At 40.1% G+C, this 25454-nt stretch overlaps 1 protein-coding gene across 1 annotated transcript in view; it reads right to left on the reverse strand.

Annotated features, from left to right (window-relative positions):
• MYO9A (myosin IXA) overlaps positions 1–25454 on the reverse strand; it is a 294424-nt gene that overhangs the window by 53763 nt on the left and 215207 nt on the right. The window contains 7 exon segments of the mRNA XM_053717307.1: positions 4879–5007; positions 5320–5512; positions 5793–5854; positions 12192–12303; positions 12436–12483; positions 13144–13335; positions 13447–13563. Of these exon segments, the coding sequence (XP_053573282.1) occupies positions 4879–5007; positions 5320–5512; positions 5793–5854; positions 12192–12303; positions 12436–12483; positions 13144–13335; positions 13447–13563 (853 nt within the window).

The following is a 25454-nucleotide window of genomic DNA, read 5'->3' on the forward strand; positions in this document are numbered from 1 at the left end:
GACAATGAAATTTCATACTGAGAAGAGGGGGTGAGGAGGAAAGGCCTTTATGTGATTTCACTCGTGAATGTGAAGAAATTGATTTTTAAAATGTTCACACATGTTTAATTATGAGAGCACATAAAGCTAAGCTAATCAACACAGATGGCTTTGCACCAAAGCCAAAGGGGAAGAGGAAACAAAAATAATAAAATAGTAGCAGGAAACAACGTGGCCATAAAAAATGTTGACAAATGTTTTATTTGTACAAAGATGTACCATGGACAGCCCAGTAAGACACATCCACAGAGCATGTAGAATCTGCAATCTTGCCAAACAATGTAAAAGGCTATATAACTGACCAAACAAGTTTACTTGGACTGAGAAGCAATCAGAGCTGGAAGCTCTTTCCTAAAGTCCTAGCAGAACAAATAGTTTATGAATAAAGAGATTATGACTTTCAAATAGTAATTAACAGCACACTGCATCAACAAGTAATCCCTGACAACTAGGAGTGAGCAGAGGGAGGGAAGAACCACGTTATATGGGAAGATGGGGTGCTGCAAAGCACGCATTTTTTGATTAAAGACCAAGCTTGAGGAGTGGCAATACTGCTACAAAGTCAGATAGCCATCTCACTGAATTAATGCCCTCAAAAAATAGCTTGACCAACAATTAATGAAACAGCTCTAAGGGAGAATGTTTCAAATCCAGGATAAAAAGAAAGCCAAGGTCTGGATACAGGTGTAAAGGCTAAGTTAAAAAAGGAGACTGAAAAAGCTGAAATGCAGACTTTATAAAAGATAAGTACCAAACCTTTGTTAAAGGGACAGTCTACGTGATTTTTTGTATTGTTTAAAAAGATAGATAACTCCTTTACTACCCATCACCCAGCTTTGCACAATCAACATTGTTATATAAATATTTTTTATAACCTCTAAATATCTGCCTGTTTCCAAGCCCCTGCAGCAGCCTCTTAACTCACAGACAGACAGTGCTAGTTCATGCATACCATATAGATAACATTGTGCTTACTCCTGTAGAGTTAAGCAGGAAAAAACTAATTGGCTAAAATGCTATAAAAAAATTTTTTTTAAAAAAAGAACTGAGATACGGGGGCAGTCTGCAGTGGTTTAGATACTTGGCAATCATAGAGGTAAAAAACATAATTTATGCTTACCTGATAAATTCCTTTCTCCTGTAGTGTTGTCAGTCCACGGGTCATCATTACTTCTGGGATATTAACTCCTCCCCAACAGGAAGTGCAAGAGGATCACCCAAGCAGAGCTGCTATATAGCTCCTCCCCTCTACGTCACACCCAGTCATTCGACCAAGAACCAAACGAGAAAGGAGAAACTATAGGGTGCAGTGGTGACTGGAGTATAATTTAAAAATTTAGACCTGCCATAAAAAACAGGGCGGGCCGTGGACTGACCACACTACAGGAGAAAGGAATTTATCAGGTAAGCATAAATTATGTTTTCTCCTGTTAAGTGTGGTCAGTCCACGGGTCATCATTACTTCTGGGATACCAATACCAAAGCTAAAGTACACGGATGACTGGAGGGACAGGCAGGATCTTTATACGGAAGGAACCACTGCCTGAAGTACCTTTCTCCCAAAAACAGCCTCCGAAGAAGCGAAGGTGTCAAATTTGGAAAATTTGGAAAAAGTATGAAGAGAAGACCAAGTTGCAGCCTTGCAAATCTGTTCAACAGAGGCCTCATTCTTAAAGGCCCAAGTGGAAGCCACAGCTCTAGTGGAATGAGCTGTAATTCTTTCAGGAGGCTGCTGTCCAGCAGTCTCATAGGCTAAACGTATTATGCTACGAAGTCAAAAAGAGAGAGAGGTAGCAGAAGCTTTTTGACCTCTCCTCTGTCCAGAATAAACGACAAACAGGGAAGAAGTTTGGTGAAAATCTTTAGTTGCCTGTAAATAAAATTTCAGGGCACGGACTACATCTAGATTGTGCAGAAGTCGTTCCTTCTTTGAAGAAGGATTCGGACACAATTATGGCACAACAATCTCTTGATTGATATTCTTGTTAGTGACAACCTTAGGTAAGAACCCAGGTTTAGTACGCAGAACAACCTTATCTGAATGAAAAATCAGATACGGAGAATCACAGTGTATGGCTGATAACTCAGAGACTCTACGAGCCGAGGAAATAGCCATTAAAAACAGAACTTTCCAAGATAACAGCTTGATATCAATGGAATGAAGGGGTTCAAACGGAACACCCTGTAAAACGTTAAGAACTAAATTTAAGCTCCATGGTGGAGCAACAGTTTTAAACACAGGCTTAATCCTGGCCAAAGCCTGGCAAAAAGCCTGAACGTCTGGAACTTCTGACAGACGCTTGTGTAAAAGAATGGACAGAGCTGAGATCTGTCCCTTTAAGGAACTAGCAGATAAACCCTTTTCTAAACCTTCTTGTAGAAAAGACAATATCCTAGGAATCCTAACTTTACTCCATGAGTAACTCTTGGATTCGCACCAATGTAAGTATTTACGCCATATTTTATGGTAAATCTTTCTGGTAACAGGCTTCCTAGCCTGTATTAAGGTATCAATAACTGACTCCGAAAAACCACGCTTTGATAAAATCAAGCGTTCAATTTCAAGCAGTCAGCTTCAGAGAAATTAGATTTTGATGTTTGAAAAGACCCTGAATTAGAAGGTCCTGTCTCAGAGGCAGAGACCAAGGTGGACAGGATGACATGTCCACTAGATCTGCATACCAGGTCCTGCGTGGCCACGCAGGCGCTATTAGAATCACCGATGCTCTCTCCTGTTTGATCCTGGCAATCAATCGAGGAAGCATCGGGAAGGGTGGAAACACATAGGCCATCCCGAAGGTCCAAGGTGCTGTCAAAGCATCCACCAGGACCGCTCCCGGGTCCCTGGACCTGGACCCGTAACAAGGAAGCTTGGCGTTCTGGCGAGACGCCATGAGATCTATCTCTGGTTTGCCCCAAAGACGAAGTATTTGGGCAAAGACCTCCGGATGAAGTTCCCACTCCCCCGGATGAAAAGTCTGACGACTTAGGAAATCCGCCTCCCAGTTCTCCACTCCAGGAATGTGGATCGCTGACAGGTGGCAAGAGTGAGACTCTGCCCAGCGAATTATCTTTGATACTTCCATCATCGCTAGGGAGCTTCTTGTCCCTCCTTGATGGTTGATGTAAGCTACAGTCGTGATGTTGTCCGACTGAAATCTGATGAACCCCCGAGTTGTTAACTGAGGCCAAGCCAGAAGGGCATTGAGAACTGCTCTCAATTCCAGAATGTTTATTGGAAGGAGACTCTCCTCCTGAGTCCATGATCCCTGAGCCTTCAGGGAATTCCAGACAGCGCCCCAACCTAGTAGGCTGGCGTCTGTTGTTACAATTGTCCAATCTGGTCTGCTGAATGGCATCCCCCTGGACAGATGTGGCCGAGAAAGCCACCATAGAAGAGAATTTCTGGTCTCTTGATCCAGATTCAGAGTAGGGGACAAATCTCACCACAGTCCTCTCACACATCCTATCTATTAGTTGGGTGCAAGAGAATGACTGGGTGTGACGTAGAGGGGAGGAGCTATATAGCAGCTCTGCTTGGGTGATCCTCTTGCACTTCCTGTTGGGGAGGAGTTAATATCCCAGAAGTAATGATGACCCGTGGACTGACCACACTTAACAGGAGAAAGTGTATTAATATAACCGTGTTGGTTATGCAAAACTAGGGAATGTGTAAAAAAGGGATTATCTATCTTTTAGAACAATAAAAATTAGACAGCAATTTTAATCCCAGACTAAAAAGGGTCCAGAAATTGAGATATGGAAGAAAAATCCCAATTAACAGCAGCAGAGCTCCAGCATCTTTCTCCAAAAGCCTAAATGTGGAAGTGGAGAGACGACAACCATCTTATTCCCTTTTTATATCAAGTTTCTGCCTTGATATACCCATCCACATAAAGCAGATAGCCAAACCAGTACTGAAAAACATCATCAGAGGCAATGGTGATCTGAAAAGGGAGGCAGGAGATGAATCCCTGCGATTACAGAGAGCCTTTGAAAGGCTTTCCCATGGGTGAAACCACTATTAGAATGCAGATTAAGGCTTGTGTCAATGTAGGCAGTATATATGTCATTCCTCTAGAGGTGTATGTCATGACAGAACAGTAAGTGCACAAAGCCATTGTTTGCTACATGATGAAGTGTATTATGATATATTCATGGGATAATGATGTATGCAATGTGTAAAACATACTAGAGTATAGCTGCGCTGAGCGTGCATACGAGGATTAGGTTTCTGAAGTAAAGAACTCATGGGTATGCGAGATATGATAGTTGTAGGAGTCACACCGGTAGAGAGAAAAGCAAGAGAAGAGAAAAAAAAAAAAAAGGGGAGGGATGATAAGAAGGGGGAGTTTAAAATAGGAAGGAAGGGGGAAACCATGGGAATCTAGGGGTAACCAGGCTTTTCGGGAGTTTATAATTATTTGTAGGCATTTTGAGGTTAAACTTTGCCCCCTCCTGGTAGGAATGTATATCCCATACGTCACTAGCTCATGGACTCTTGCCACTTACATAAAAGAAATATATATATCTATATATATCTATATATATATATATATATATATATATATATATCTATATATATCTATATATATATATATATCTTTATATATATATATATATATATATATCTTTATATATATATATATATATATATATATATATATATATATATATATATATATATATATATATATATATATATGTGTGTATGGGTGGGTGTGAGAAAAGAAGCAAGACAACGCCAACAACCCACCCAAATCATTGTTCTCATAAGGATGGCAAAGTATTGTTCTCAAAGGGAAAGCAACCATACCAAAGGCCCAGGATGTCACCTACCCATAGATCTGAGAAATTCTTCATACAGCTCAAACGTCATCAATGGATTAGGTAGCTCCCGCAGCCACTGCTTAAATACACTGGCAATCACATGAATATTGTAATCATCCAGATTAACACTATCAATATCTATGAAAAGGCAACAGAGAGAAAAAGATAAGTAGATTAAAAGACACTGCAAAATGGAGCAATACAACAAACATTATTGTCAAATGGAGAGATTGATATATGTGTTAAACAGAAAAAATAAGTCCACATATAGGCATTATGCAAGAATATTATGTAAGAAGCTGGGTGAAATATCACGCAGTAGCAGATAAAATACCAAAATCATGAATAAAAATGTACAAAAGAAGTTAAAGTAAGATTTGAAGCAGGAGGATAGTGCTTGAAACAAGTATCAGGGAGTTGATGAGCACAAGGAGTTGATGACTCTGTTACCTGTATCCAAGATTTGCCTGAGTTCCCGAATTTTATTTGTAGAGCCAGGTTTCCTGTATATTCCCTCTGTATATAGTCCATGCATTTCTATATAATTGATTAACTTTTCTAGTAACAATGGGACTGTCCGATCCTCATTAGTAAGACGGGACAACTCTACTCCAAATTGACGGGAAGACAACTCTAGGTCATACTGAGAAGAAACCGGAAGAATAAGGAAAAAAAAGGTGGATATACAAATCATGATGCTATGCAAAGGAAGGGAATTATGTGAGGAAATGGTAAAGAAGGGATAACGGACAAAGAAAAAGGAAGAAAAAAGGAAGGAACAGAAAGGGGAGAAAGGTTTGAAAGCAAGAAGTATAGACATCATAAAGTATTATTTTGTATTTTCAAACACAGAACTTCACAGAAGAGAATGTAAAAGGAAGAGTAGAGTAGCTAATATATTAGATGCATGGTGACGTTCTCACCTTCTTAGAGCACATGGTGCTAATCTGAGAGCAGCATTTCTTGTGGCAGGCAAATCTACACACTGAGACAGAAAAAAACAACAATAGAAATTACTTAATTACATATTTATTTTAAATTATACTACCCAGCAATGAACCCTGCAGTGTATGTTAAGAATGGAAGACTTATTTTCTCTATCATCCTTCTGCAGAAATACAGAGAATGTGAGCAATACTACATGAGGAAATAATGTAGCACTATATAATACACTGTGCAAGAACCAAACGTGAAGCAAAAATGTAAAACTGCAATGAGGCAACATATGTGATTTTCAAACATGACACAGATATATTCTATTAGAATTAAAGCCAAAGCAGAAAAAAACAAAATGTATTCTTACCTGATAAATTCATTTCTGTTTCTTGGTAGTGAGAGTCCAGGAAATCCTATGCTTACAAATGGGAATTACATCACCTGGCCACCAGGAGGAGGCAAAGACACCCCAACCAGGGCATTCAACTATCCCTCCTACTTTCCCTTTCCTCCCAGTAGTTTATACTCAAGGATAAGGAAAGTAAGTGAGATAAAAGGGCTAAGAGGTGCAAACTATAAGGGCGGTTTTGTGGACTCTCACTACCAAGAAAGAAAATAATTTAATAGGTAAGAATACATTTTGTTTTTCTAATGGTAGTGAGAGTCCACGAAATCCTATTCATACAAAAGGGAATCTATACCCAAGCTGTGGAGTTCACAAATAAAAAGGGCGGGCATAATAGGTAAGGAAGTTACCTAGTTACTAGGCACCACTACCTGAAGGACCTTTCTGCCAAAAGATGCTTCAGCAGAGGCAAAAACATGGAACTGGAAAAATTTAGTGAACGTATGTAGAGAAGACCAGGTAGCAGTTTTGCATAACTGTTCCACCGAATCCTCATTCTTGAAGGCCCAAGACGTAAAAACCGAGCGAGTGGAATGAGCAGTAATATGAACCAGAGGCTGATGACCTGCCTCCAAGTAAGCCTTCCGAATAAGATTCCTCAGCCAAGAAGACAAGGAAGTAGCAGTAGCCTTTTGACCCTTGTGCTTACCAGAGAAAATAACAAAAACTTTGCGACTGGTGAAAATCCTTAGTAGAATGAAGGTAAAACTTTAATGCTCTGACCACTTCTTGATTTAGGGATTAGTATATAAAGACGGCACTACAATATTCTGATATATGTTGTCAGTCAAAACTACTTTAGGCAGGAAACCATGCATAGTTCTCAACACTGCCTTATTCTGGTGAAACATCAGATAAGGAGGATCACACTGGAGAGCCGACAACTCAAACTCTATGAGCAAAAGAGATTGCTAATAAAAAGTAACACCTTCCAGGAAAGTAACTTAACCCCTTAATGACCAGACCATTTTTCAATTTTCTTACCGTTAAGGACCAGTGCTGTTTGTACATTTTTGGGGTGTTTGTGTTTAGTTGTAATTTTCCTCTTACTCATTTACTGTACCCACACATATTACATACAATTTTTCTCGCCATTAAATGGACTTTCTAAAGATACCTTTATTTTCATCATAGCATATAATTTACTCTAAAAATAATTATAAAATATGCTGAAAAAAAAATGGAAAAACCCCCACACACTAACCCCCAAAATGTGTTACACGTCTACAACCACCAACAAACACCCATGCTAAATAGTTTCTAAATTTTGTCCTGAGTTTAGAAATACCCAATGTTTACATCTTCTTTACTTTTTTTGCAAGTTATAGGGCAATAAGTACAAGTAGCACTTTGCTATTTCCAAACCACTTTTTAAAAAAAATTAGCGATCGTTACATTGTAACACTGATGTCTGCCAGGAATCCCTGAATATCCCTTCACATGTATATTTTTTTAGTAGACAACCCAAAGTATTGATCTAGGCCCATTTTGGTATATTTCATGCCACCATTTCACCGCCAAATGCGATCAAATAAAAAAAAAATGTTCACTTTTTCACTAACTTTAGTTTCTCACTGAAATTATTTACAAACAGCTTGTCCAATTATGGCACAAATTGTTGTAAATGCTTCTCTGGGATCCCCTTTGTTCAGAAATAGCAGACATATATGGCTTTGGCATTGCTTTTTGGTAATTAGAAGGCCACTAAATGCCGCTGCGCACCACAATTTTAGTAAAGGGGTGAATTAGGTAGTTTGTAGGGTTAATTTTGGCTTTAGTGTAGAGATCAGCCTGACACATCCCACCCCCTGATCCCTCCCTGATTCCTCTCAAACAGCTCTTTTCCCTCCCCCACCCCACATTTGTCATCCCCATCTTAAGTACTGGCAGAAAGTCTGCCAGTACTAAAATAAAAGGAGATTTTTATATATATATATATATATATATATATATATATATATATATATATATATATATATATATATATATATATATATGTGTGAACAAGAAACTTGCACTCTCTGGTCTTTTAAGAAAAATCTTTTACTGTGAAAAGTTGTGACGTTTCGGGGACCTTCTGAGGAAGGGGATATCTGGTCCCCGAAATGTCACTACTTTTCACAGTAAAAGATTTTTCTTAAAAGACCAGAGAGTGCAAGTTTCTTGTTCAGCTGTATTTATACTGTACTAGCACCCTGGTAGTTGTTGGACTGAGTGAGAGTGCTCTCCTTTGCTACTATATATTAATTATATATATATATATATATATATATATTCTTCAGTGTAGGATCCCCCTTATCCCACAACCTCCCTGACCCCCCACAACAGCTCTCTAACCCTCCCCCCTCTACCTATTTGCAGCCAACTTGGGTACTTGGCAGCTGTCTGCCAGTACACCGTTTGCTAAATTTTAAGCTTTTTTTCCATACAAAAAATAAAAATCCCAATGTCTTCTGTAGTGTAGCAGCCCTCCCTCAATACCCTAACCCCTCCCCCTCCCAGATCCCTTTCCCAACACTTATCCCCCCCCCCTCTCCCTCCTTCAATATCGAGGCATCACTGCAATACCCTGAAAGTGGCTGGAAGCGATCATGATCGCTTCCAGCGCTTGAAACCCCTGAGGACATGCCTTGGTCGTTAACGACAGTTTTTTGTAGGATGTGCCTGGCACGTCCTTGGTCGTTAAGGGGTTAATATCGAGGGAATACATAGATTTGAATGTAACATAGTGCAAAAGCTTAAGAACAAGATTAAGACTCCATGGAGGAGCAATTGGTTTTAATACCGGTCTCATTCTAACCAGAGCCTGAACAAAGGCTTGAAAATCGGGCAACCGTGCCAACTTTTTATGTAACAAACTGAGCGGGCCTGAAATTATGACCTTTATTGGAACTAGGCAAGAGACCCTTATCAAGTCTTTTCTGAAGGAATTGAAGAATATGTGGAAATCTCACCTTGTGCCAAGAAAATCAATGTTCAGTATACAAAGACAGGTAAACCTTGCACACTTTATGACAGATAAGTCTGGTAACAGGTTTACACGCCTGGACAAGAGTGTCAATTGCAGACTCTGAGAATCCTCTATGAGCCAGAATTAGGCGTTCAATCTCCCCACAGTCAGCCTTAGAGAATCTAGATTTTGGTAAAAGGATGGACCTTGAGATAGAAGATCCACTCTCTGTGGAAGATGCCACGGGGGAGCAAATGACATCCTTATGAGATCTGCATACCAAGTCCTGCAAGGCCACACATGGGCTATCATTATCGTTGACACCTTCTGTTCGATCCTCGCCACGACTCAAGGAAGTAGCACTATCAGCGGGAAGAGATAAACCAGACAATAGACTCAAGGAACTGCCAGATCATCCACCACCTCCGCTAGAGGATCCCTTGATCAAGATCCATACCTCGGAAGCTTGAAGTTAAGGTGTGATGCCATGAGATCTATCTCTGGATAACCTTACTGAGAAACAATCAGGTCAAATATCTCCTCATTGAGAGACCATTCCCCAGAATAAAGAGCCTGTCGACTTAGATAGTCTGCTTCCCAGCTCTCCACTCCTGGGATGCGAACTGTGGAAAATAGACATTGGTGACTTTCTGCCCAGGATAGAATTCTTATCACCTTAATCACCAGAGAACTGCAAGTCCCCCCTTGATGGTAGAAATACCTCACCGCTGTGATGTTGTCTGACTGAAATAGAATAGAACGGATAGAAGTCAGTTGGAGCTATGTTAAAAGAACGTTGAAGATGGCTCTGAGTTCCAGAATATTTATGGGCAGGGACGCTTCCTGAGAGGACCACACCACTTGAGCTCTCATGGAGCCCCAAACTGCTCCCCAATAGGAGAGACTTGCATCCATGGTTATGATTTCCCAGGTTGGATGCATGAAACTCATTCCCCGAGCTACCGGCTCGGGCGCCAGCCACCAAGATAGGGAGTTCCTGGTGCGAGGATCCAGATGTATCATTTGAGACAAGTCTAAATGATCTCCATTCCACTGCTTTAGCATGCACAACTGTAGAGGTTGCAAATGAAAGTGAGCAAATGGCATAGTGTCTGATGCTGCTACCATGAGCCCTACAACCTCCATACACTGGGCCACCGAAGAAGTGTAGACAGTAGGCATTGACATACTGACTGGAGTTTGGATTTCTGTTGATCTGTAAGGAAGATCTTCATAGCCACAGAATCTATAATCAAGCCCCAGAAAACTCACTCTTGAATGGGGTGCAAGAGAACTCTTCTCTAGATTTACCTTCCAACCAACACTCCAAAGATACCAAAATAACTTCTCTGTGCGAGAAGCTGCTAATTGAGAAGATGGAGTTTGAACCAAGATATCATCCAAGTAAGGAGCCACCACGATACCCTGTAATCTGACCACTGCTAGAAGAGATACAAGCAGCTTCGTGAAAACCCTCAGAGCTGTAGCCAGACCAAAGGTATAGGCCACCAATTGGAAATGTTTGTCCAGAAAGGCGAACTTAAAAAACTGGTGATGATCTTGATGGATTAAGATATGAAGATATGCATCCTTTAAATCCACCGTAGTCATAAATTGACCCTGGAAGACAAGAGGATTGTTTCCATTTTGAAGGAGGGCACCCTCAAGAATTTGTTCAGACGCTTTAGATCTAGGATAGGACAAAAGGTTCTTTTCTTCCTTCTTCCGTGTACTAAAAATGTAAAGGGAGTAAGATCAGATCCTCTGTGCTAAATGTCTAAATACACATACACTCATTTCTTGATAAAGGCACTAGCCATAAAGGAAGCAGATCTAGAGGAATGTAGTTTGCCATAACGCATAACGAGAAAACGGTCTAATCATCTATACACCCCGTTCCTGAATTACAGGCACTAGCCATAAAGGAAGAGGATGTTGAGGGTTACAGTTTGCCATATCAACTCACTCAATAGTCCCCAATAAAGCTTAGGCAACTAGTCTATGAAAGGGTGGAGAATGGCAGTAAAGAATCTTACCTCTGTTTGGCAGACAATCCCTGAATCACCTTAGAGGACACAGAGAATTACTCCCTTGTAACTAAGACCAGATGAGGGAGCAGATGTTAATGGCATACAGGTTGAGACTAGAGAACGTACCTGTGACACCCCCAGCCTGCTGTTGCACTACACTCTACTGAGAGATTTACAAGAAGATCAGAAGCAACTCCCTTAACCATCTCTTCAAGAAACTAGCCATTGAGGGTTGTATAATATGAATCCTGAAGAGCACCCTTATCTCTGCCTACCTCCTAGACGAGGTAAAGAACTACTACTAGGAGAGAAGGGGAAGTAGGAGGGATAGTTGAATGCTCTGGTTGGGGTGTCTTTGCCTCCTTCTGGTGGTAAGGTGATGTAATTCCCATTTAAAATAATAGGATTTCTAGGACTCTCACTACAATTAGAAAGAAATAACTTGAGTGTAAAAAAAAAAACAAAAAAAAAAATTGTCTATACCTCAAAGCAACTCTAAAATAAATAAAATAATGAGGTCTTAGGAAAATGGCTAGCAACAGACAGTGAAACTGTAATGATAATTTTATGTACAATGCTTATTGGACCAAGATAAAGTTGAACTGATGTTTATTTTTAAAATAATGAACTTGGTCTTGATACAGCTGGAAGTCTAATTCACTTATATTGCCAGTTCCTCATGTCAGCACTTGAAAGTGCATTTTAAGACCAGCAGCACATCTGATAAAACAACTCTACAATTTTTTTGGCTTTTGATTATCGTCTTTGTTACTAAACGCCAATTTATATGTTAATACACACCTCTCTATTCATCTTCCTAAAGAGAGTTCAAACTCATAAGGTAACAGTAGCTTTAGGTGCAAACTTTCCAGCACTTTTAAAAGCTTTAAACGCAGGTCTGTTCTTTTGCATATGTGTTTTTGTTTAAATAATCTATTGGCAGGAAAGATACAAAAAACAGAAATAAAACAATATGAGAGAAGGAATGAGGAGGGCTCACATTTGCAGACAGCAGCTCGGTCCATGATCCAGATGAGAGAGGAGCAGTATTCACAATATGTTGGAATGTTGTATTGCGTGGCTTTAAATACGTGACCATTATGTTCCTCTACCTGAGAAGGAAAACACCAGGAAAAGTCAGTGAGGGAGTTAAGAGATAATTACAAGCATGTAAAGAGAAAAACGTTCTGTAAAACAGGAATTAAGTGAATATGGAAAGAAACAAAAAGAAACAAAACACTTACTATGTCTGATTCTTTCTTCCTCCTTTTCTTCCTTTCTGTTTTTTGACTCTTGAAAAATAAATTACAAACAAAAGTAAAACATTTTATCAAAATATCTGACTACATATAAGGTTTCCCTTAAAACTTCTCTGGAGAAGTCCAAAACACTGTGTGCTCATGTGCTGTTATTTTTCACTTTTCTATGGATGTTCCCACTTTATTTTTAAGAAACCTTAATGGTCACTGAGGCACAGTTAATCACTACAATAACGGTAACCACTAGATAACTTCTGGTCCACTTATTTTAGTGTGTTGTTCTTCAAAAACACAACTTCTAAAATAGCATATACCCATGTTATATTTCTTTATTGTTTTGACTCATCCTACAACAGGAAAGCAACATCAATATTGTCTATTTTATGCACCACAGCTCAAATGGGGACCTTATTCCGAACCCTCCAGAATTGCATTACAGTAGAATATGAGTATTGAAACTTAAGCACAGTGAATACAAATAAAAAAGGACAATATAAAATGTGTGCCTGAAGCTGTAGATGTGTGAGAATGCCAATCCTGACATTTCAAACCCTCATCTAGTCCCCAAACATATCAAGTTTCTGTGCTCTATATTTATTTCATCTTTAAGGCCTTAAACCTCTTGTTCTTATAAACACCAAAATGTTCTTTTCAAGCACGACATTAAAAACGCAGTTTGGTTTAACCGATTACCTTCCCAGGTGTGTAATTCATGGGTTTATATTCAGTCACAAATTCATCCAGGAAGACCTTGAATGTATTGATCCAGACTCTGACTGGAGACTCACTCCAGCTCCTCAACTGCTGCTGCCTCATTGTCTTATCCATGATCTGCTCAAATAAAGCCCCCAGGTCTCTATAACGAATACTTTTGCCATCCTCTCCCTGATTATATAGACAAATTGGGAGAGAACATATTGAGAAAAGTTAGCCAGATATTTAATATATTGTATAACAAGATGATATAGCTCATAATATCATTACTTAATTTCCTACCACAAGTGATGTTGAATAGAGGCTGAAGATGTTCTGACGAAATTCTTTCAGTGCTCTTTTAAAAAGAACATCCACCATGGAATCCTTCTTTCCATCCTCTGAATCCAAGTCACCAATCTACAAATAAAGGAATGAGGTGAGAAGACCTGCATGAGCAAAGGTGCCAATAGAGTGAGAAGGAAACTACAAAAACACTTTGCAGAATAACCTCAGTATTAATATTGCAATGACATCTGAAATCAACAACACTGAATCTGAATATTAGCTGATGTAAATTCCAGCCACAAGTGAGACATCTTCTTTGCTTCTTCTAAAAGCAGAAATTGTGCTAGACTCTGGCACTGTCCTTTGCCCTATAAAAGTGAATTCTTGTGCATCACTACTTTATTGATAGTAAACATTCTTGAACCCAATCCAGAGCCAAATAAAAAATATGAGAGAGAGAGAGAGATTGCAGGGTTTCGGTTAGGCCCCTTAGTTCAAGCGAAAGCTCATCTTAAAGGGGTACTGTAGTCAAAGAACAAAGTACAATATTTAAAAAAAGAATGACTATATATATATATATATATATATATATATATATATATATATATATATATATATGGAAACAAAGTAGAAAACTCCTCTGACTATCAGAGGGGTCAGCATCTGATAAAGGGCGCAAAACTAGTGAGAATATAAGATGAAAGGGATGACAGAATATCTGTATTTCCTAATATGTGTTTGATGTAACAAATATTGTATGTATGAAGTGGTGAGTGGCTCACGTTTCTAAAAATTGGAGAGATTACAATATATACCCCTTAAACACAAATGTATTGGATTAGTATAGAAACAAGCTAAAATACCTAAAATTAATCCCTGCTGCTAAAAAACACGGAACCCGGAGGGGCGGGACTAACTTTTCCAATTGGTCCCTAACAAAGGAAAAAATGTTACAAAGGGGCTGGGTACTTTATTACAATATATTCATGATATATTTGACAAGCACAGGAATTAATAGATCATTATACTACATATAAAATAAAAAATAACAAAGAATTAATGAGTATATAAGTTTCAAATAAAGTTGAACATCATAAGACAAATCACTTTTTCTTTTTTCTTTTGTTTATATTTTTTCACAAAATGAATTTATGTCACCAGTTATCTAAGTATGAACGGCAGTCTTTTGTATCAACACTATGTTACCTTAAAAAAATCTAACACACAATTGGCTTATAGAGCGTCATTTAATCCAATCGCAACACTTGGTTATTTGATTGACAAACATATAAACCAATAGATACACGGGCCACCACACATTGTAATAGAAACAAGTGTCATTAAAATTCATATTTTAATGATGTCAGATTAATACATATTACTATAATACACTACATTACTGTTAGAATACATATGTTTTTGTTTCTCTTTAGTCACGCTAAACATTGGGGAGTAAACAAACTCCAAATTGAACAATCCTCATATGCAGCACATGATTGACAGGTATATCAGCCAATCATCTAAGTGCATCATGATAGGTTGTCCAACCAGCCAATCCGATCACAGCTAAGGGTATAAAAATCCGACAAGAAGTTTGCGAGATTACCCTTTGATACAGCTACCACGGCGAAACGCATCAGTGGCGTCCCAGCTCTCCTCTCCCCTTTTTTAACTCGCTATGCCTTTACTTATGTACTTTAAAAAACGGTATTTTAGAATATTTTTTCTGAGGATTACAATATTCTCACTTGCCGTTATACACGGAGATTGGCTTCTCACTATGAGTATCTCCTATTTTTTCACTAAAGATAGCGGTATTTAAACGTTATAGATAACTGGTATCTCCAGAAAGGTAATCTGCTATAAATTCAGGATCTGGATACCAGTGCCATAGCATCTATCATTACTCATAGTGACAATTTAACGGTAATTAAAAGGTATAGGTCTTCTTTGAGCCACAATCTGTTGAGAACATTTATTAATTATAGTAAACGGTATTAATAGGTATATCTTGGTATTTCCAGAAAGGTAATTTGCTAATAATTTAGCACCTGGACACTAGTGCCATAGCATCTACTATCACTTATAGTTGTAATTTAACGGTAATTAAAAGGTATAGGTATCAGTCTCTTTTGAGCCATAATCCGTTCGAGAACATTTATAGACAATAGTAAACAGTATTAATAGGTATATCTGGTATATCCAGAAAGGTAATTTGCTACTAATTCAGCACCTAGATACTAGTGCCATAGTATCTATTATCACTCATAGCGGTAACTCAACAGTAATCAAAGGTATAGGTACCGATGTCCTTTGAGCCACAATTTGTTGAGAACATTTATAGACTATAGCAAAGGTATTACTAGGTATTTACAATATTTTTCTGAGGATTACCACACTCATTTCTAGCGATAGATACTGAGATTGGCTTTCCCATATAAGCACATCCTGTTCTTTCTACTTATGATAGTGATATTGAATAGGCACAATTTCTTGGTATTTCCAGAAAGGCAATTCACTATTTACTTAGCACCTGCACACTATGTGCCCCAGTATTTATATCACTTATAGTGGTAATTAATAGGTATAGGCTTTGAATATGTACAGGCTACTTTTAGTGGTAATTTTACAGGTATAGGTTCATGGTCTCCTTAGAATGACATTTTGGAGAGAATTTGTACAGGCTATAATTTGAACACACCTAGGTTATATTTTGGCTCTTGTATATGAGCACCTTCTCTTGAGCTCCTCTATACAAGTGCCACCATATTTATTTGAATATAACACGAAAACGTTATGAGTTCTACATTTGTACTATTTTTTTCCAGTCTCTTACTGATTAGTTTCAAGCAAATTTTTAGTACAAGCACCTCCTCATTGTTGTGTCAAACAATTGATATTCACTCATATGGGAAAGTTTATTTAACTCAGTAGTGCCATTGGTTTTCTCTACTACAATAAATTAGTTACACCTTGCTAGTACCGGGTTGGACCCCCTTTTGCCTTCAGAACTGCCTTAATTCTTTGTGGCATAGATTCAACAAGGTGTTGGAAACAGTCCTCAGACATTTTGGTCCATATTGACATGATAGCATCACGCGGTTGCTGCAGATTTCTTGGCAGCACATCCATGGTGCAAATCTCCCGTTCCACCACATCCCAAAGGTGCTCTATTGTAATGAAATCTGGTGACAGGAAGGCCCTGGTGTTTAAATGATGCTCAATTGGTACTAAGAGGGCCCAAAGTGTGCCAAGAAAATATCCCCCACACCATTACACCACCAGCCTGAACCGTTGATACAAGGCAGGATGGATCCATGCTTTCATATTGTTTAAGCCAAATTCTGACCCTACCATCTGAATGTTGCAGCTGAAATCGAGACTCATCAGACCAGGCAACGTTTTTTCCAGTCTTCTATTGTCCAAGTTTGGTGAGCCTGTGCGAATTGTAGCCTCAGGTTTCCTGTTCTTAGCTGACAGGAGTGGCACCTGGTGTGGTCTTCTGTTGCTGTAGCCCATCTGCTTCAAGGTTCAACGTGTTGTGCATTCAGAGATGGTATTTTGCATACCTTGGTTGTAACAAGTGGTTATTGCCCATTCTCCTCTGACATCAACAAGGTATTTCTGTCCACACAAATGCCGGTTACTGGAAGTTTTCTCTTTTTCTGACCATTCTCTGTAAACCCTAGAGATGCTTGTGCGTGAAAATCTCAGTAGATCAGCAGTTTTTTTAATTACTCGGACCAATCCGTCTGGCACCAACAACCATGCCAAGTTCAAAGTCACTTAAATCCTCTTTCTTCACCATTCTGGTGCTCGGTTTGAACTTCAGCAAGTCATCCTCACCACGTCTAGATGCCTAAATGCATAGTTGCTGCCATGTGATTGGCTGATTAGCAATTTGTGTTACCAAGCAATTAAACAGGTGTGCCTAATAAAGTGGCAGGTGAGTATGTGTGTATATACAGTATATATATATATATATATTTGAAGTTAAAGATGTTAAAATTGAGAGTGTACTTGCCTATGTTGTCATTTCCTGTTATGAGCTGTATGATACTACAGTACTGTTTTTTTCTCTCTCTACACGGCTCACTATTTTCCTACACCCCTTAACCAGCTGTAGTACATGTATAGAGCAAACTAAGCTATGGGGGCACCTCTGGCTGTTAAGTAAAGTTAGTAAGGCAGCTAACACAAGTTGTAACGGAGCAGTATAAGTAATGTAAGTTTCAGCTGCCCTAACTGCAAAGACCAGTTTGTTGCTAAGTTAACCCAGGCTGTGCAGGAATTTTAATCAACCACAGAGCACTGTCCCTAGTTAGTTTTCTGCTAATGTAAACAGAAAACTGTTTCCTTCTTTGCTGTGTGCAGTTTACTCTGCACAGTTAGTGCTATTACAACTAGTAGTAGCCGAGTAGGTGGCTCTATACATGTGCTGTCTACTGCTGGTTAGGGAGCGCAGGAACATAGTGAGTTATGTGGGGAACAATACTATAGTATCATACAACTCATAACAGGAGATGACAACACAGGCTCTCTCAATTTTAATAACTTTAGCTGCAACATTTTGACTACATATATATTGCAAAAATACTAATTAAGTAATAATTTTTTCAAATATTGTACTTTGTTTTCCGACTACAGTGTCCCTTTAATGCCACAGGATACAAACACATTTTGACAATTGGGTGTTTACAACTGTGTGGCAACAGACTGGGGAAGACCCTTTCCTATTCCAGCATGACTGTATCCCTGTCAAACGCAGATTGCAAGCCAGATCTTCTTGTCCAACATCAGTGCCTATAAAGAAATGGGATTCAGCACTAGTAACACATTCATAACATGAAAACTATTAAAGCCCCTTTCTTTTTTTAAAATTTCAGGATTGGGAATACATTTCTATGCCTCCCATGTGTGTATTTTATTTTTTTTAAAAATCCAGATTTTTAATCTTCCTCAAATTCTTCTACCCTGCTTTTCAGCAAATGGTTTGCCTTGCTGTAGAGAATATTCTCTCTGAAGCCATTCTGCCAGATCTCACTGAAGAGCAGGGCCAAAACTTTATGTCATCTCAGTGTCCCAAAATCTGAGCGATCTCTAAAGGTTCATAAAACCTTAGGACAGAGCTTTCCAAACTTTTCATGTTGGCGACACACTTTTTAGACCTACATAATTTCGCGACACAGTAATTCTGTTGTACTGGCAAACAGGAGGTTAAACTAACTTGTTTTAAGAGATATGGACACGTACATAAATGTTATAATAACCAAATGTATTTACATACAAGTAACAGTAAGTATGTGCAAGAATAATTAATAAAAAGTTTAATAACACCAATAGCTACTTACTATTTTAATGGGATGTATGAGGTTGATGAACACAGTTTCTGAATATTTGGTGGAATATTAGATAAAGACACTCGCATTTCATCATCAAGCATTTGTAAGCTTCCACTTCCTATCCATATATCAAGAGCAGGAGCAGCAATGTACTACTGGGAGCTAGCTGCAAAAAAAACCCCACTGACTTCGGACTTCAGCCCAGCATTTAAGCTGCCACCCTCAGAGCTCGGTGAGTCCTATTGACTACTGCCTGCGCTGCAAACACACTGCTGTCCCACTCACTGACTACACATGCAGTCACGAGCCAATTAAGGAGACACACGTGCAATCAGGAGCCAATGTGCCGCCAATGGAAATAATTTCAGTTCCCACTGAGCTGCACCAATAGGTTAAGATGATTTGTGACCCCTAGGTATCAATCACGAGTCAACCACGTGATATGACTAGTAGCAGGCAGGTGGAAAGTCAGAAACAAAAAAATAAATACATTTAACAAAATTTGTGCTGAAGCAGGGACATACCCACACACTGCTGCCGACACACTAGTGTGTCCCGACACACAGTTTGGAAAGCACTGCCTTAGGATCTTCCCTCTGGCCTAACTATAGGCCCAAGCAATTCTCACAGACCACCTTGCATATCCTTGTATCCATAGAGTATGTCTTCTTGCCTCCCAGTGGCAACATAAATAATTGTTCATTAATACCTGAGAAATTTCATTATCCCTGTCTTCAGTGACCTTTTTTGGGCATCATCTTAGGCTCAACTTGGTAACTGTTTCTTCCATCAGTGTTTAAATCACTTGTTTTAATACATATCTTACTGCCTTCACTGAAGTGCACATGCTTGACAAGGAGAATCTTTGCAGATTTTCTTATATACCATCTTCTTCACCTAGTAAGTTATCCCTTTGGATATTTTTTAAACACAATATTAAGGTCCGCTTGTGCTTCTCCAGAAGTTAATCTTCAGGCTGCCTTTATTGATGCCTCAACTACCCCCTGGCCTTTTCTCCTTGCCTATAACTTCCATCCCATTCCCTTGATTCCCACTGTCCTTTGAAAGACACAGTGGGATCACTAGAAAGTAATCCAAACTTGCTCTACTCTGACCCGAGGCTCCATCATTTCAAGACAGATTTGACAGGCTCTTGTTTGCTGCTTGAACTCTATTGTTTAAATAACACCAAACCATCTTTACTGGGTTTAGATCAGGTGTCTGCAAAGGCCAAGTTATCTGGTGCAGCACTCCTGCACTCTGTTTATTTATCATATAGCTCTAACACAGCCTGTGTGTTTGGATCATTGCCCTGTTAAAAAACAAAAATAAACAAACAAACAAACAAACAAATGACAGCTCAAGAATGCACAAGCCAGATGGTGCCTTGTTGTATAATGCTGTAGTAGCCATGCTGGTTAAGTGTGCCTTCCATTCTAACTAAATAGACAAGTGTTACTAGCAAAGCACCCCACACCTCTTACCCCATGCTTTATGGTGAGAAACCACTCATAGAGACATCAATTCATCATATCCGCATCTCACATAGATATGACATTTGAAACCACAAATGTTAAATTTAGACTCATCAGATAAAAAGCAGAGCTTTTTTTTAGTAGAGCTTTCTCTCCAGCAATTCTTTAAAGACCTGATTTATGCAGTCTCCTCTAAACGGTTGATACAATGATCTATCTGAGGTAATTAAGATTTATGAGGCTGCTAACTCTAATAAATGTATCCTGTGCAGCAAAAATAATCTGACAAAGTACTTCTCACACAAACTTGTACATATTTAGTGCAGTATTTGTTTAGATGTTATACATATAAAATAAAAAATAAACTAATAGAATATATCGTCAGTTCAGCACTGCAAACTACAGGCAAATATTTTAGCAACATTTTGAAGGTTTTGCAAACAAAGAGCAGTTCAGGCAAACATCTCTTCAAAAGCCTCATTGAATTCAAGCCCCTGGTCTCTTGCACTGTAACCAGTTAGAAGCAAATATAAAGGATATGATCTTTTTTAAAAATACTTACCTTTTCTTTATGCAAAGCAGACTGGCGATCCTCAGCCCACAACTCCTGCTGTAGTTAGCAGACCGATGACGAATCCGGGTTCCTTCAATCGTTGCATGCCCCCTTTGGCATCCAGTTCGAGAGGCAACAACGATTGGAGGAACCTGGATTCGTCATCGTTCTGCTAACTACAGCAGGAGAAGTGGGCGGAGGATCGCCAGTCTGCTTTCCATAAAGAAAACAGAATTTATGCTTACCTGATAAATTATTTTCTCCAACGGTGTGTCCGGTCTACGGCGTCATCCTTACTTGTGGGAATATCTCTTCCCCAACAGGAAATGGCAAAGAGTCCCAGCAAAAGCTGTCCATATAGTCCCTCCTAGGCTCCGCCCACCCCAGTCATTCGACCGACGGACAGGAGGAAAAAACAGGAGAAACTATAGGGTGCCGTGGTGACTGTAGTTAGAGAAAATAATTCATCAAACCTGATTAAAAAACCAGGGCGGGCCGTGGACCGGACACACCGTTGGAGAAAGTAATTTATCAGGTAAGCATAAATTCTGTTTTCTCCAACATTGGTGTGTCCGGTCCACGGCGTCATCCTTACTTGTGGGAACCAATACCAAAGCTTTAGGACACGGATGAAGGGAGGGAGCAAATCAGGTTACCTAAACAGAAGGCACCACGGCTTGCAAAACCTTTCTCCCAAAAATAGCCTCCGAAGAAGCAAAAGTATCAAATTTGTAAAATTTGGCAAAAGTGTGCAGTGAAGACCAAGTCGCTGCCTTACATATCTGATCAACAGAAGCCTCGTTCTTGAAGGCCCATGTGGAAGCCACAGCTCTAGTAGAGTGAGCTGTGATTCTTTCAGGAGGCTGCCGTCCGGCAGTCTCGTAAGCCAATCGGATGATGCTTTTAAGCCAAAAGGAAAGAGAGGTAGAAGTCGCTTTTTGACCTCTCCTTTTACCAGAATAGACGACAAACAGAGAAGATGTTTGTCTGAACTCTTTTGTAGCTTCTAAATAGAATTTTAGAGCACGGACTACGTCTAAATTGTGTAACAAACGTTCATTCTTTGAAACTGGATTCGGACACAAAGAAGGTACAACTATCTCCTGGTTAATATTTTTGTTGGAAACAACCTTTGGAAGAAAACCAGGCTTAGTACGCAAAACAACCTTATCTGAATGGAACACCAGATAGGGCGGAGAACACTGCAAAGCAGATAACTCAGAAACTCTTCTAGCAGAAGAAATAGCAACCAAAAACAAAACTTTCCAAGATAACAACTTAATATCTATGGAATGTAAAGGTTCAAACGGAACCCCTTGGAGAACTGAAAGAACTAGATTTAAACTCCAGGGAGGAGTCAAAGGTCTGTAAACAGGCTTGATTCTAACCAAAGCCTGAACAAATGCTTGAACATCTGGCACAGCTGACAGTCGTTTGTGTAATAAGACAGATAAAGCAGAAATCTGTCCCTTTAGAGAACTCGCTCATAATCCTTTATCCAAACCTTCTTGTAGAAAGGCAAGGATCTTAGGAATTTTGATCTTATTCCATAGGAATCCCTTGGATTCACACCAGCAGATATATCTTTTCCATATTTTATGGTAAATTTTTCTAGTTACCGGTTTTCTGGCTTGAACCAGAGTATCTATCACAGAATCTGAAAACCCACGCTTTGATAGAATCAAGCGTTCAATTTCCAAGCCGTCAGCTGGAGGGAGACCAGATTTGGATGTTCGAATGGACCCTGTACAAGAAGATCCTGTCTCAAAGGTAGCTTCCATGGTGGAACCGATGACATATTCACCAGGTCTGCATACCAAGTCCTGCGTGGCCACGCAGGAGCTATCAAGATCACAGAGGCCCTCTCCTGCTTGATCCTGGCTACCAGCCTGGGAATGAGAGGAAACGGTGGAAACACATAGGCTAGGTTGAAGGTCCAAGGCGCTACTAGTGCATCCACTAGAGTCGCCTTGGGATCCCTGGATCTGGACCCGTAGCAAGGAACCTTGAAGTTCTGACGAGACGCCATCAGATCCATGTCTGGAATGCCCCATAATTGAGTTAATTGGGCAAAGATCTCCGGGTGAAGTTCCCACTCCCCCGGATGGAATGTCTGACGACTCAGATAATCCGCCTCCCAGTTTTCCACTCCTGGGATGTGGATCGCAGATAGGTGGCAGGAGTGATCCTCCGCCCATTCTATTATTTTGGTCACTTCTCTCATCGCCAGGGAACTCCTTGTTCCCCCCTGATGATTGATATAAGCAACAGTCGTCATGTTGTCTGATTGGAATCTTATAAATCTGGCCTTTGCTAGTCAAGGCCAAGCCCTGAGAGCATTGAATATCGCTCTCAGTTCCAGAATGTTTATCGGGAGAAGAGACTCTTCCCGAGACCATAGTCCCTGAGCTTTCAGAGATTCCCAGACCGCGCCCCAGCCTGCTAGACTGGCGTCGGTCGTGACGATGACCCACTCTGGTCTGCGGAAGCTCATTCCCTGGGACAGGTGGTCCAGGGTTAGCCACCAACGGAGTGAGTCTCTGGTCTTCTGATCTACTTGAATCACTGGAGACAAGTCTGTATAGTCCCCATTCCACTGTTTCAGCATGCACAGTTGTAATGGTCTTAGATGAATTCGCACAAAAGGAACTATGTCCATTGCTGCAACCATCAACCCTACTACTTCCATGCACTGAGCTACGGAAGGACGTGGAATAGAATGAAGAACTTGACAAGCGTTTAGAAGTTTTGACTTTCTGACTTCTGTTAGGAAAATCCTAATTTCTAAAGAATCTATTATTGTTCCCAAGAAAGGAACTCTTGTCGACGGAGACAGGGAACTTTTTTCTATGTTCACTTTCCATCCGTGAGATCTGAGAAAGGCCAGAACGATGTCTGTGTGAGCCTTTGCCTTTGAGAGAGACGACGCTTGTATCAGAATGTCGTCCAAGTAAGGTACTACTGCAATGCCCCTTGGTCTTAGAACCGCGAGAAGGGACCAGAGTACCTTTGTGAAAATCCTTGGAGCAGTAGCTAACCCGAATGGGAGGGCCACAAACTGGTAATGTTAGTCCAGAAAGGCGAACCTTAGGAACTGATGATGATCCATGTGGATAGGAATATGTAGATACGCATCCTTTAGATCCACGGTAGTCATAAATTGACCTTCCTGGATTGTAGGTAGAATCGTTCGAATGGTCTCCATTTTGAACGATGGAACCCTGAGAAATTTGTTTAGGATCTTTAAATCCAGAATTGGTCTGAAAGTTCCCTCTTTTTTGGGAACTAAAAACAGATTTGAGTAAAATCCCATTCCCTGTTCCGCCGTTGGAACTGGGTGTATCACTCCCATTTTCAACAGGTCTTCTACACAATGTAAGAATGCCTGTCTCTTTATTTGGTTTGAGGATAAGTGAGACATGTGGAACCTTCCCCTTGGGGTAGTTCCTTGAATTCCAGAAGATAACCCTGAGAGACTATTTCTAGTGCCCAGGGATCCTGAACATCTCTTGCCCAAGCCTGAGCAAAGAGAGAGAGTCTGCCCCCTACTAGATCCGGTCCCGGATCGGGGGTTACTCCTTCATGCTGTTTTGTTAGCAGCAGCAGGCTTCTTGGCCTGCTTACCCTTGTTCCAGCCTTGCATCGGTTTCCAGGCTGGTTTGGTTTGTGAAGCATTACCCTCTTGTTTAGAGGATGCGGAATTAGAGGCCGGTCCATTCCTGAAATTGCGAAAGGAACGAACATTAGACTTATTCTTGGCTTTGAAAGGCCTATCTTGTGGGAGGGCGTGGCACTTTCCCCCAGTGATGTCTGAGATAATCTCTTTCAATTCTGGCCCAAAGAGAGTTTTACCCTTGAAGGGGATATTAAGTAATTTTGTCTTGGAAGATACATCCGCTGACCAAGACTTTAGCCAAAGCGCTCTGCGCTCCACAATTGCAAACCCTGAATTTTTCGCCGCTAATCTAGCTAATTGCAAAGCGGCATCTAAAATAAAAGAATTAGCCAACTTGAGTGCGTGAACTCTGTCCATAACCTCCTCATACGGAGTCTCTCTACAGAGCGACTTTTCTAGCTCCTCAAACCAGAACCACGCTGCTGTAGTGACAGGAACAATGCACGAAATGGGTTGCAGGAGGTAACCTTGCTGTACAAAAATCTTTTTAAGCAAACCCTCCAATTTTTTATCCATAGGATCTTTGAAAGCACAATTATCCTCGATAGGAATAGTAGTGCGCTTGTTTAGAGTAGAAACTGCCCCCTCGACCTTAGGGACTGTCTGCCATAAGTCCTTTCTGGGGTCGACCATAGGAAATAATTTCTTAAATATAGGAGGGGGGACAAAAGGTATGCCGGGCTTCTCCCACTCCTTATTCACTATGTCCGCCACCCGCTTGGGTATAGGAAAAGCGTCGGGGTGCACCGGAACCTCTAGGAACTTGTCCATCTTGCATAATTTTTCTGGAATGACCAGGTTGTCACAATCATCCAGAGTAGATAACACCTCCTTAAGCAGTGCGTGGAGATGCTCTAATTTAAATTTAAATGTCACAACATCAGGTTCAGCCTGTTGAGAAATTTTTCCTGAATCTGAAATTTCCCCATCTGACAAAACCTCCCTCATGGCCCCTTCAGATTGGTGTGAGGGTATGA

The sequence above is a fragment of the Bombina bombina genome, chromosome 6, assembly GCF_027579735.1.
Source record: "Bombina bombina isolate aBomBom1 chromosome 6, aBomBom1.pri, whole genome shotgun sequence".
Lineage (NCBI taxonomy): Eukaryota > Metazoa > Chordata > Amphibia > Anura > Bombinatoridae > Bombina > Bombina bombina.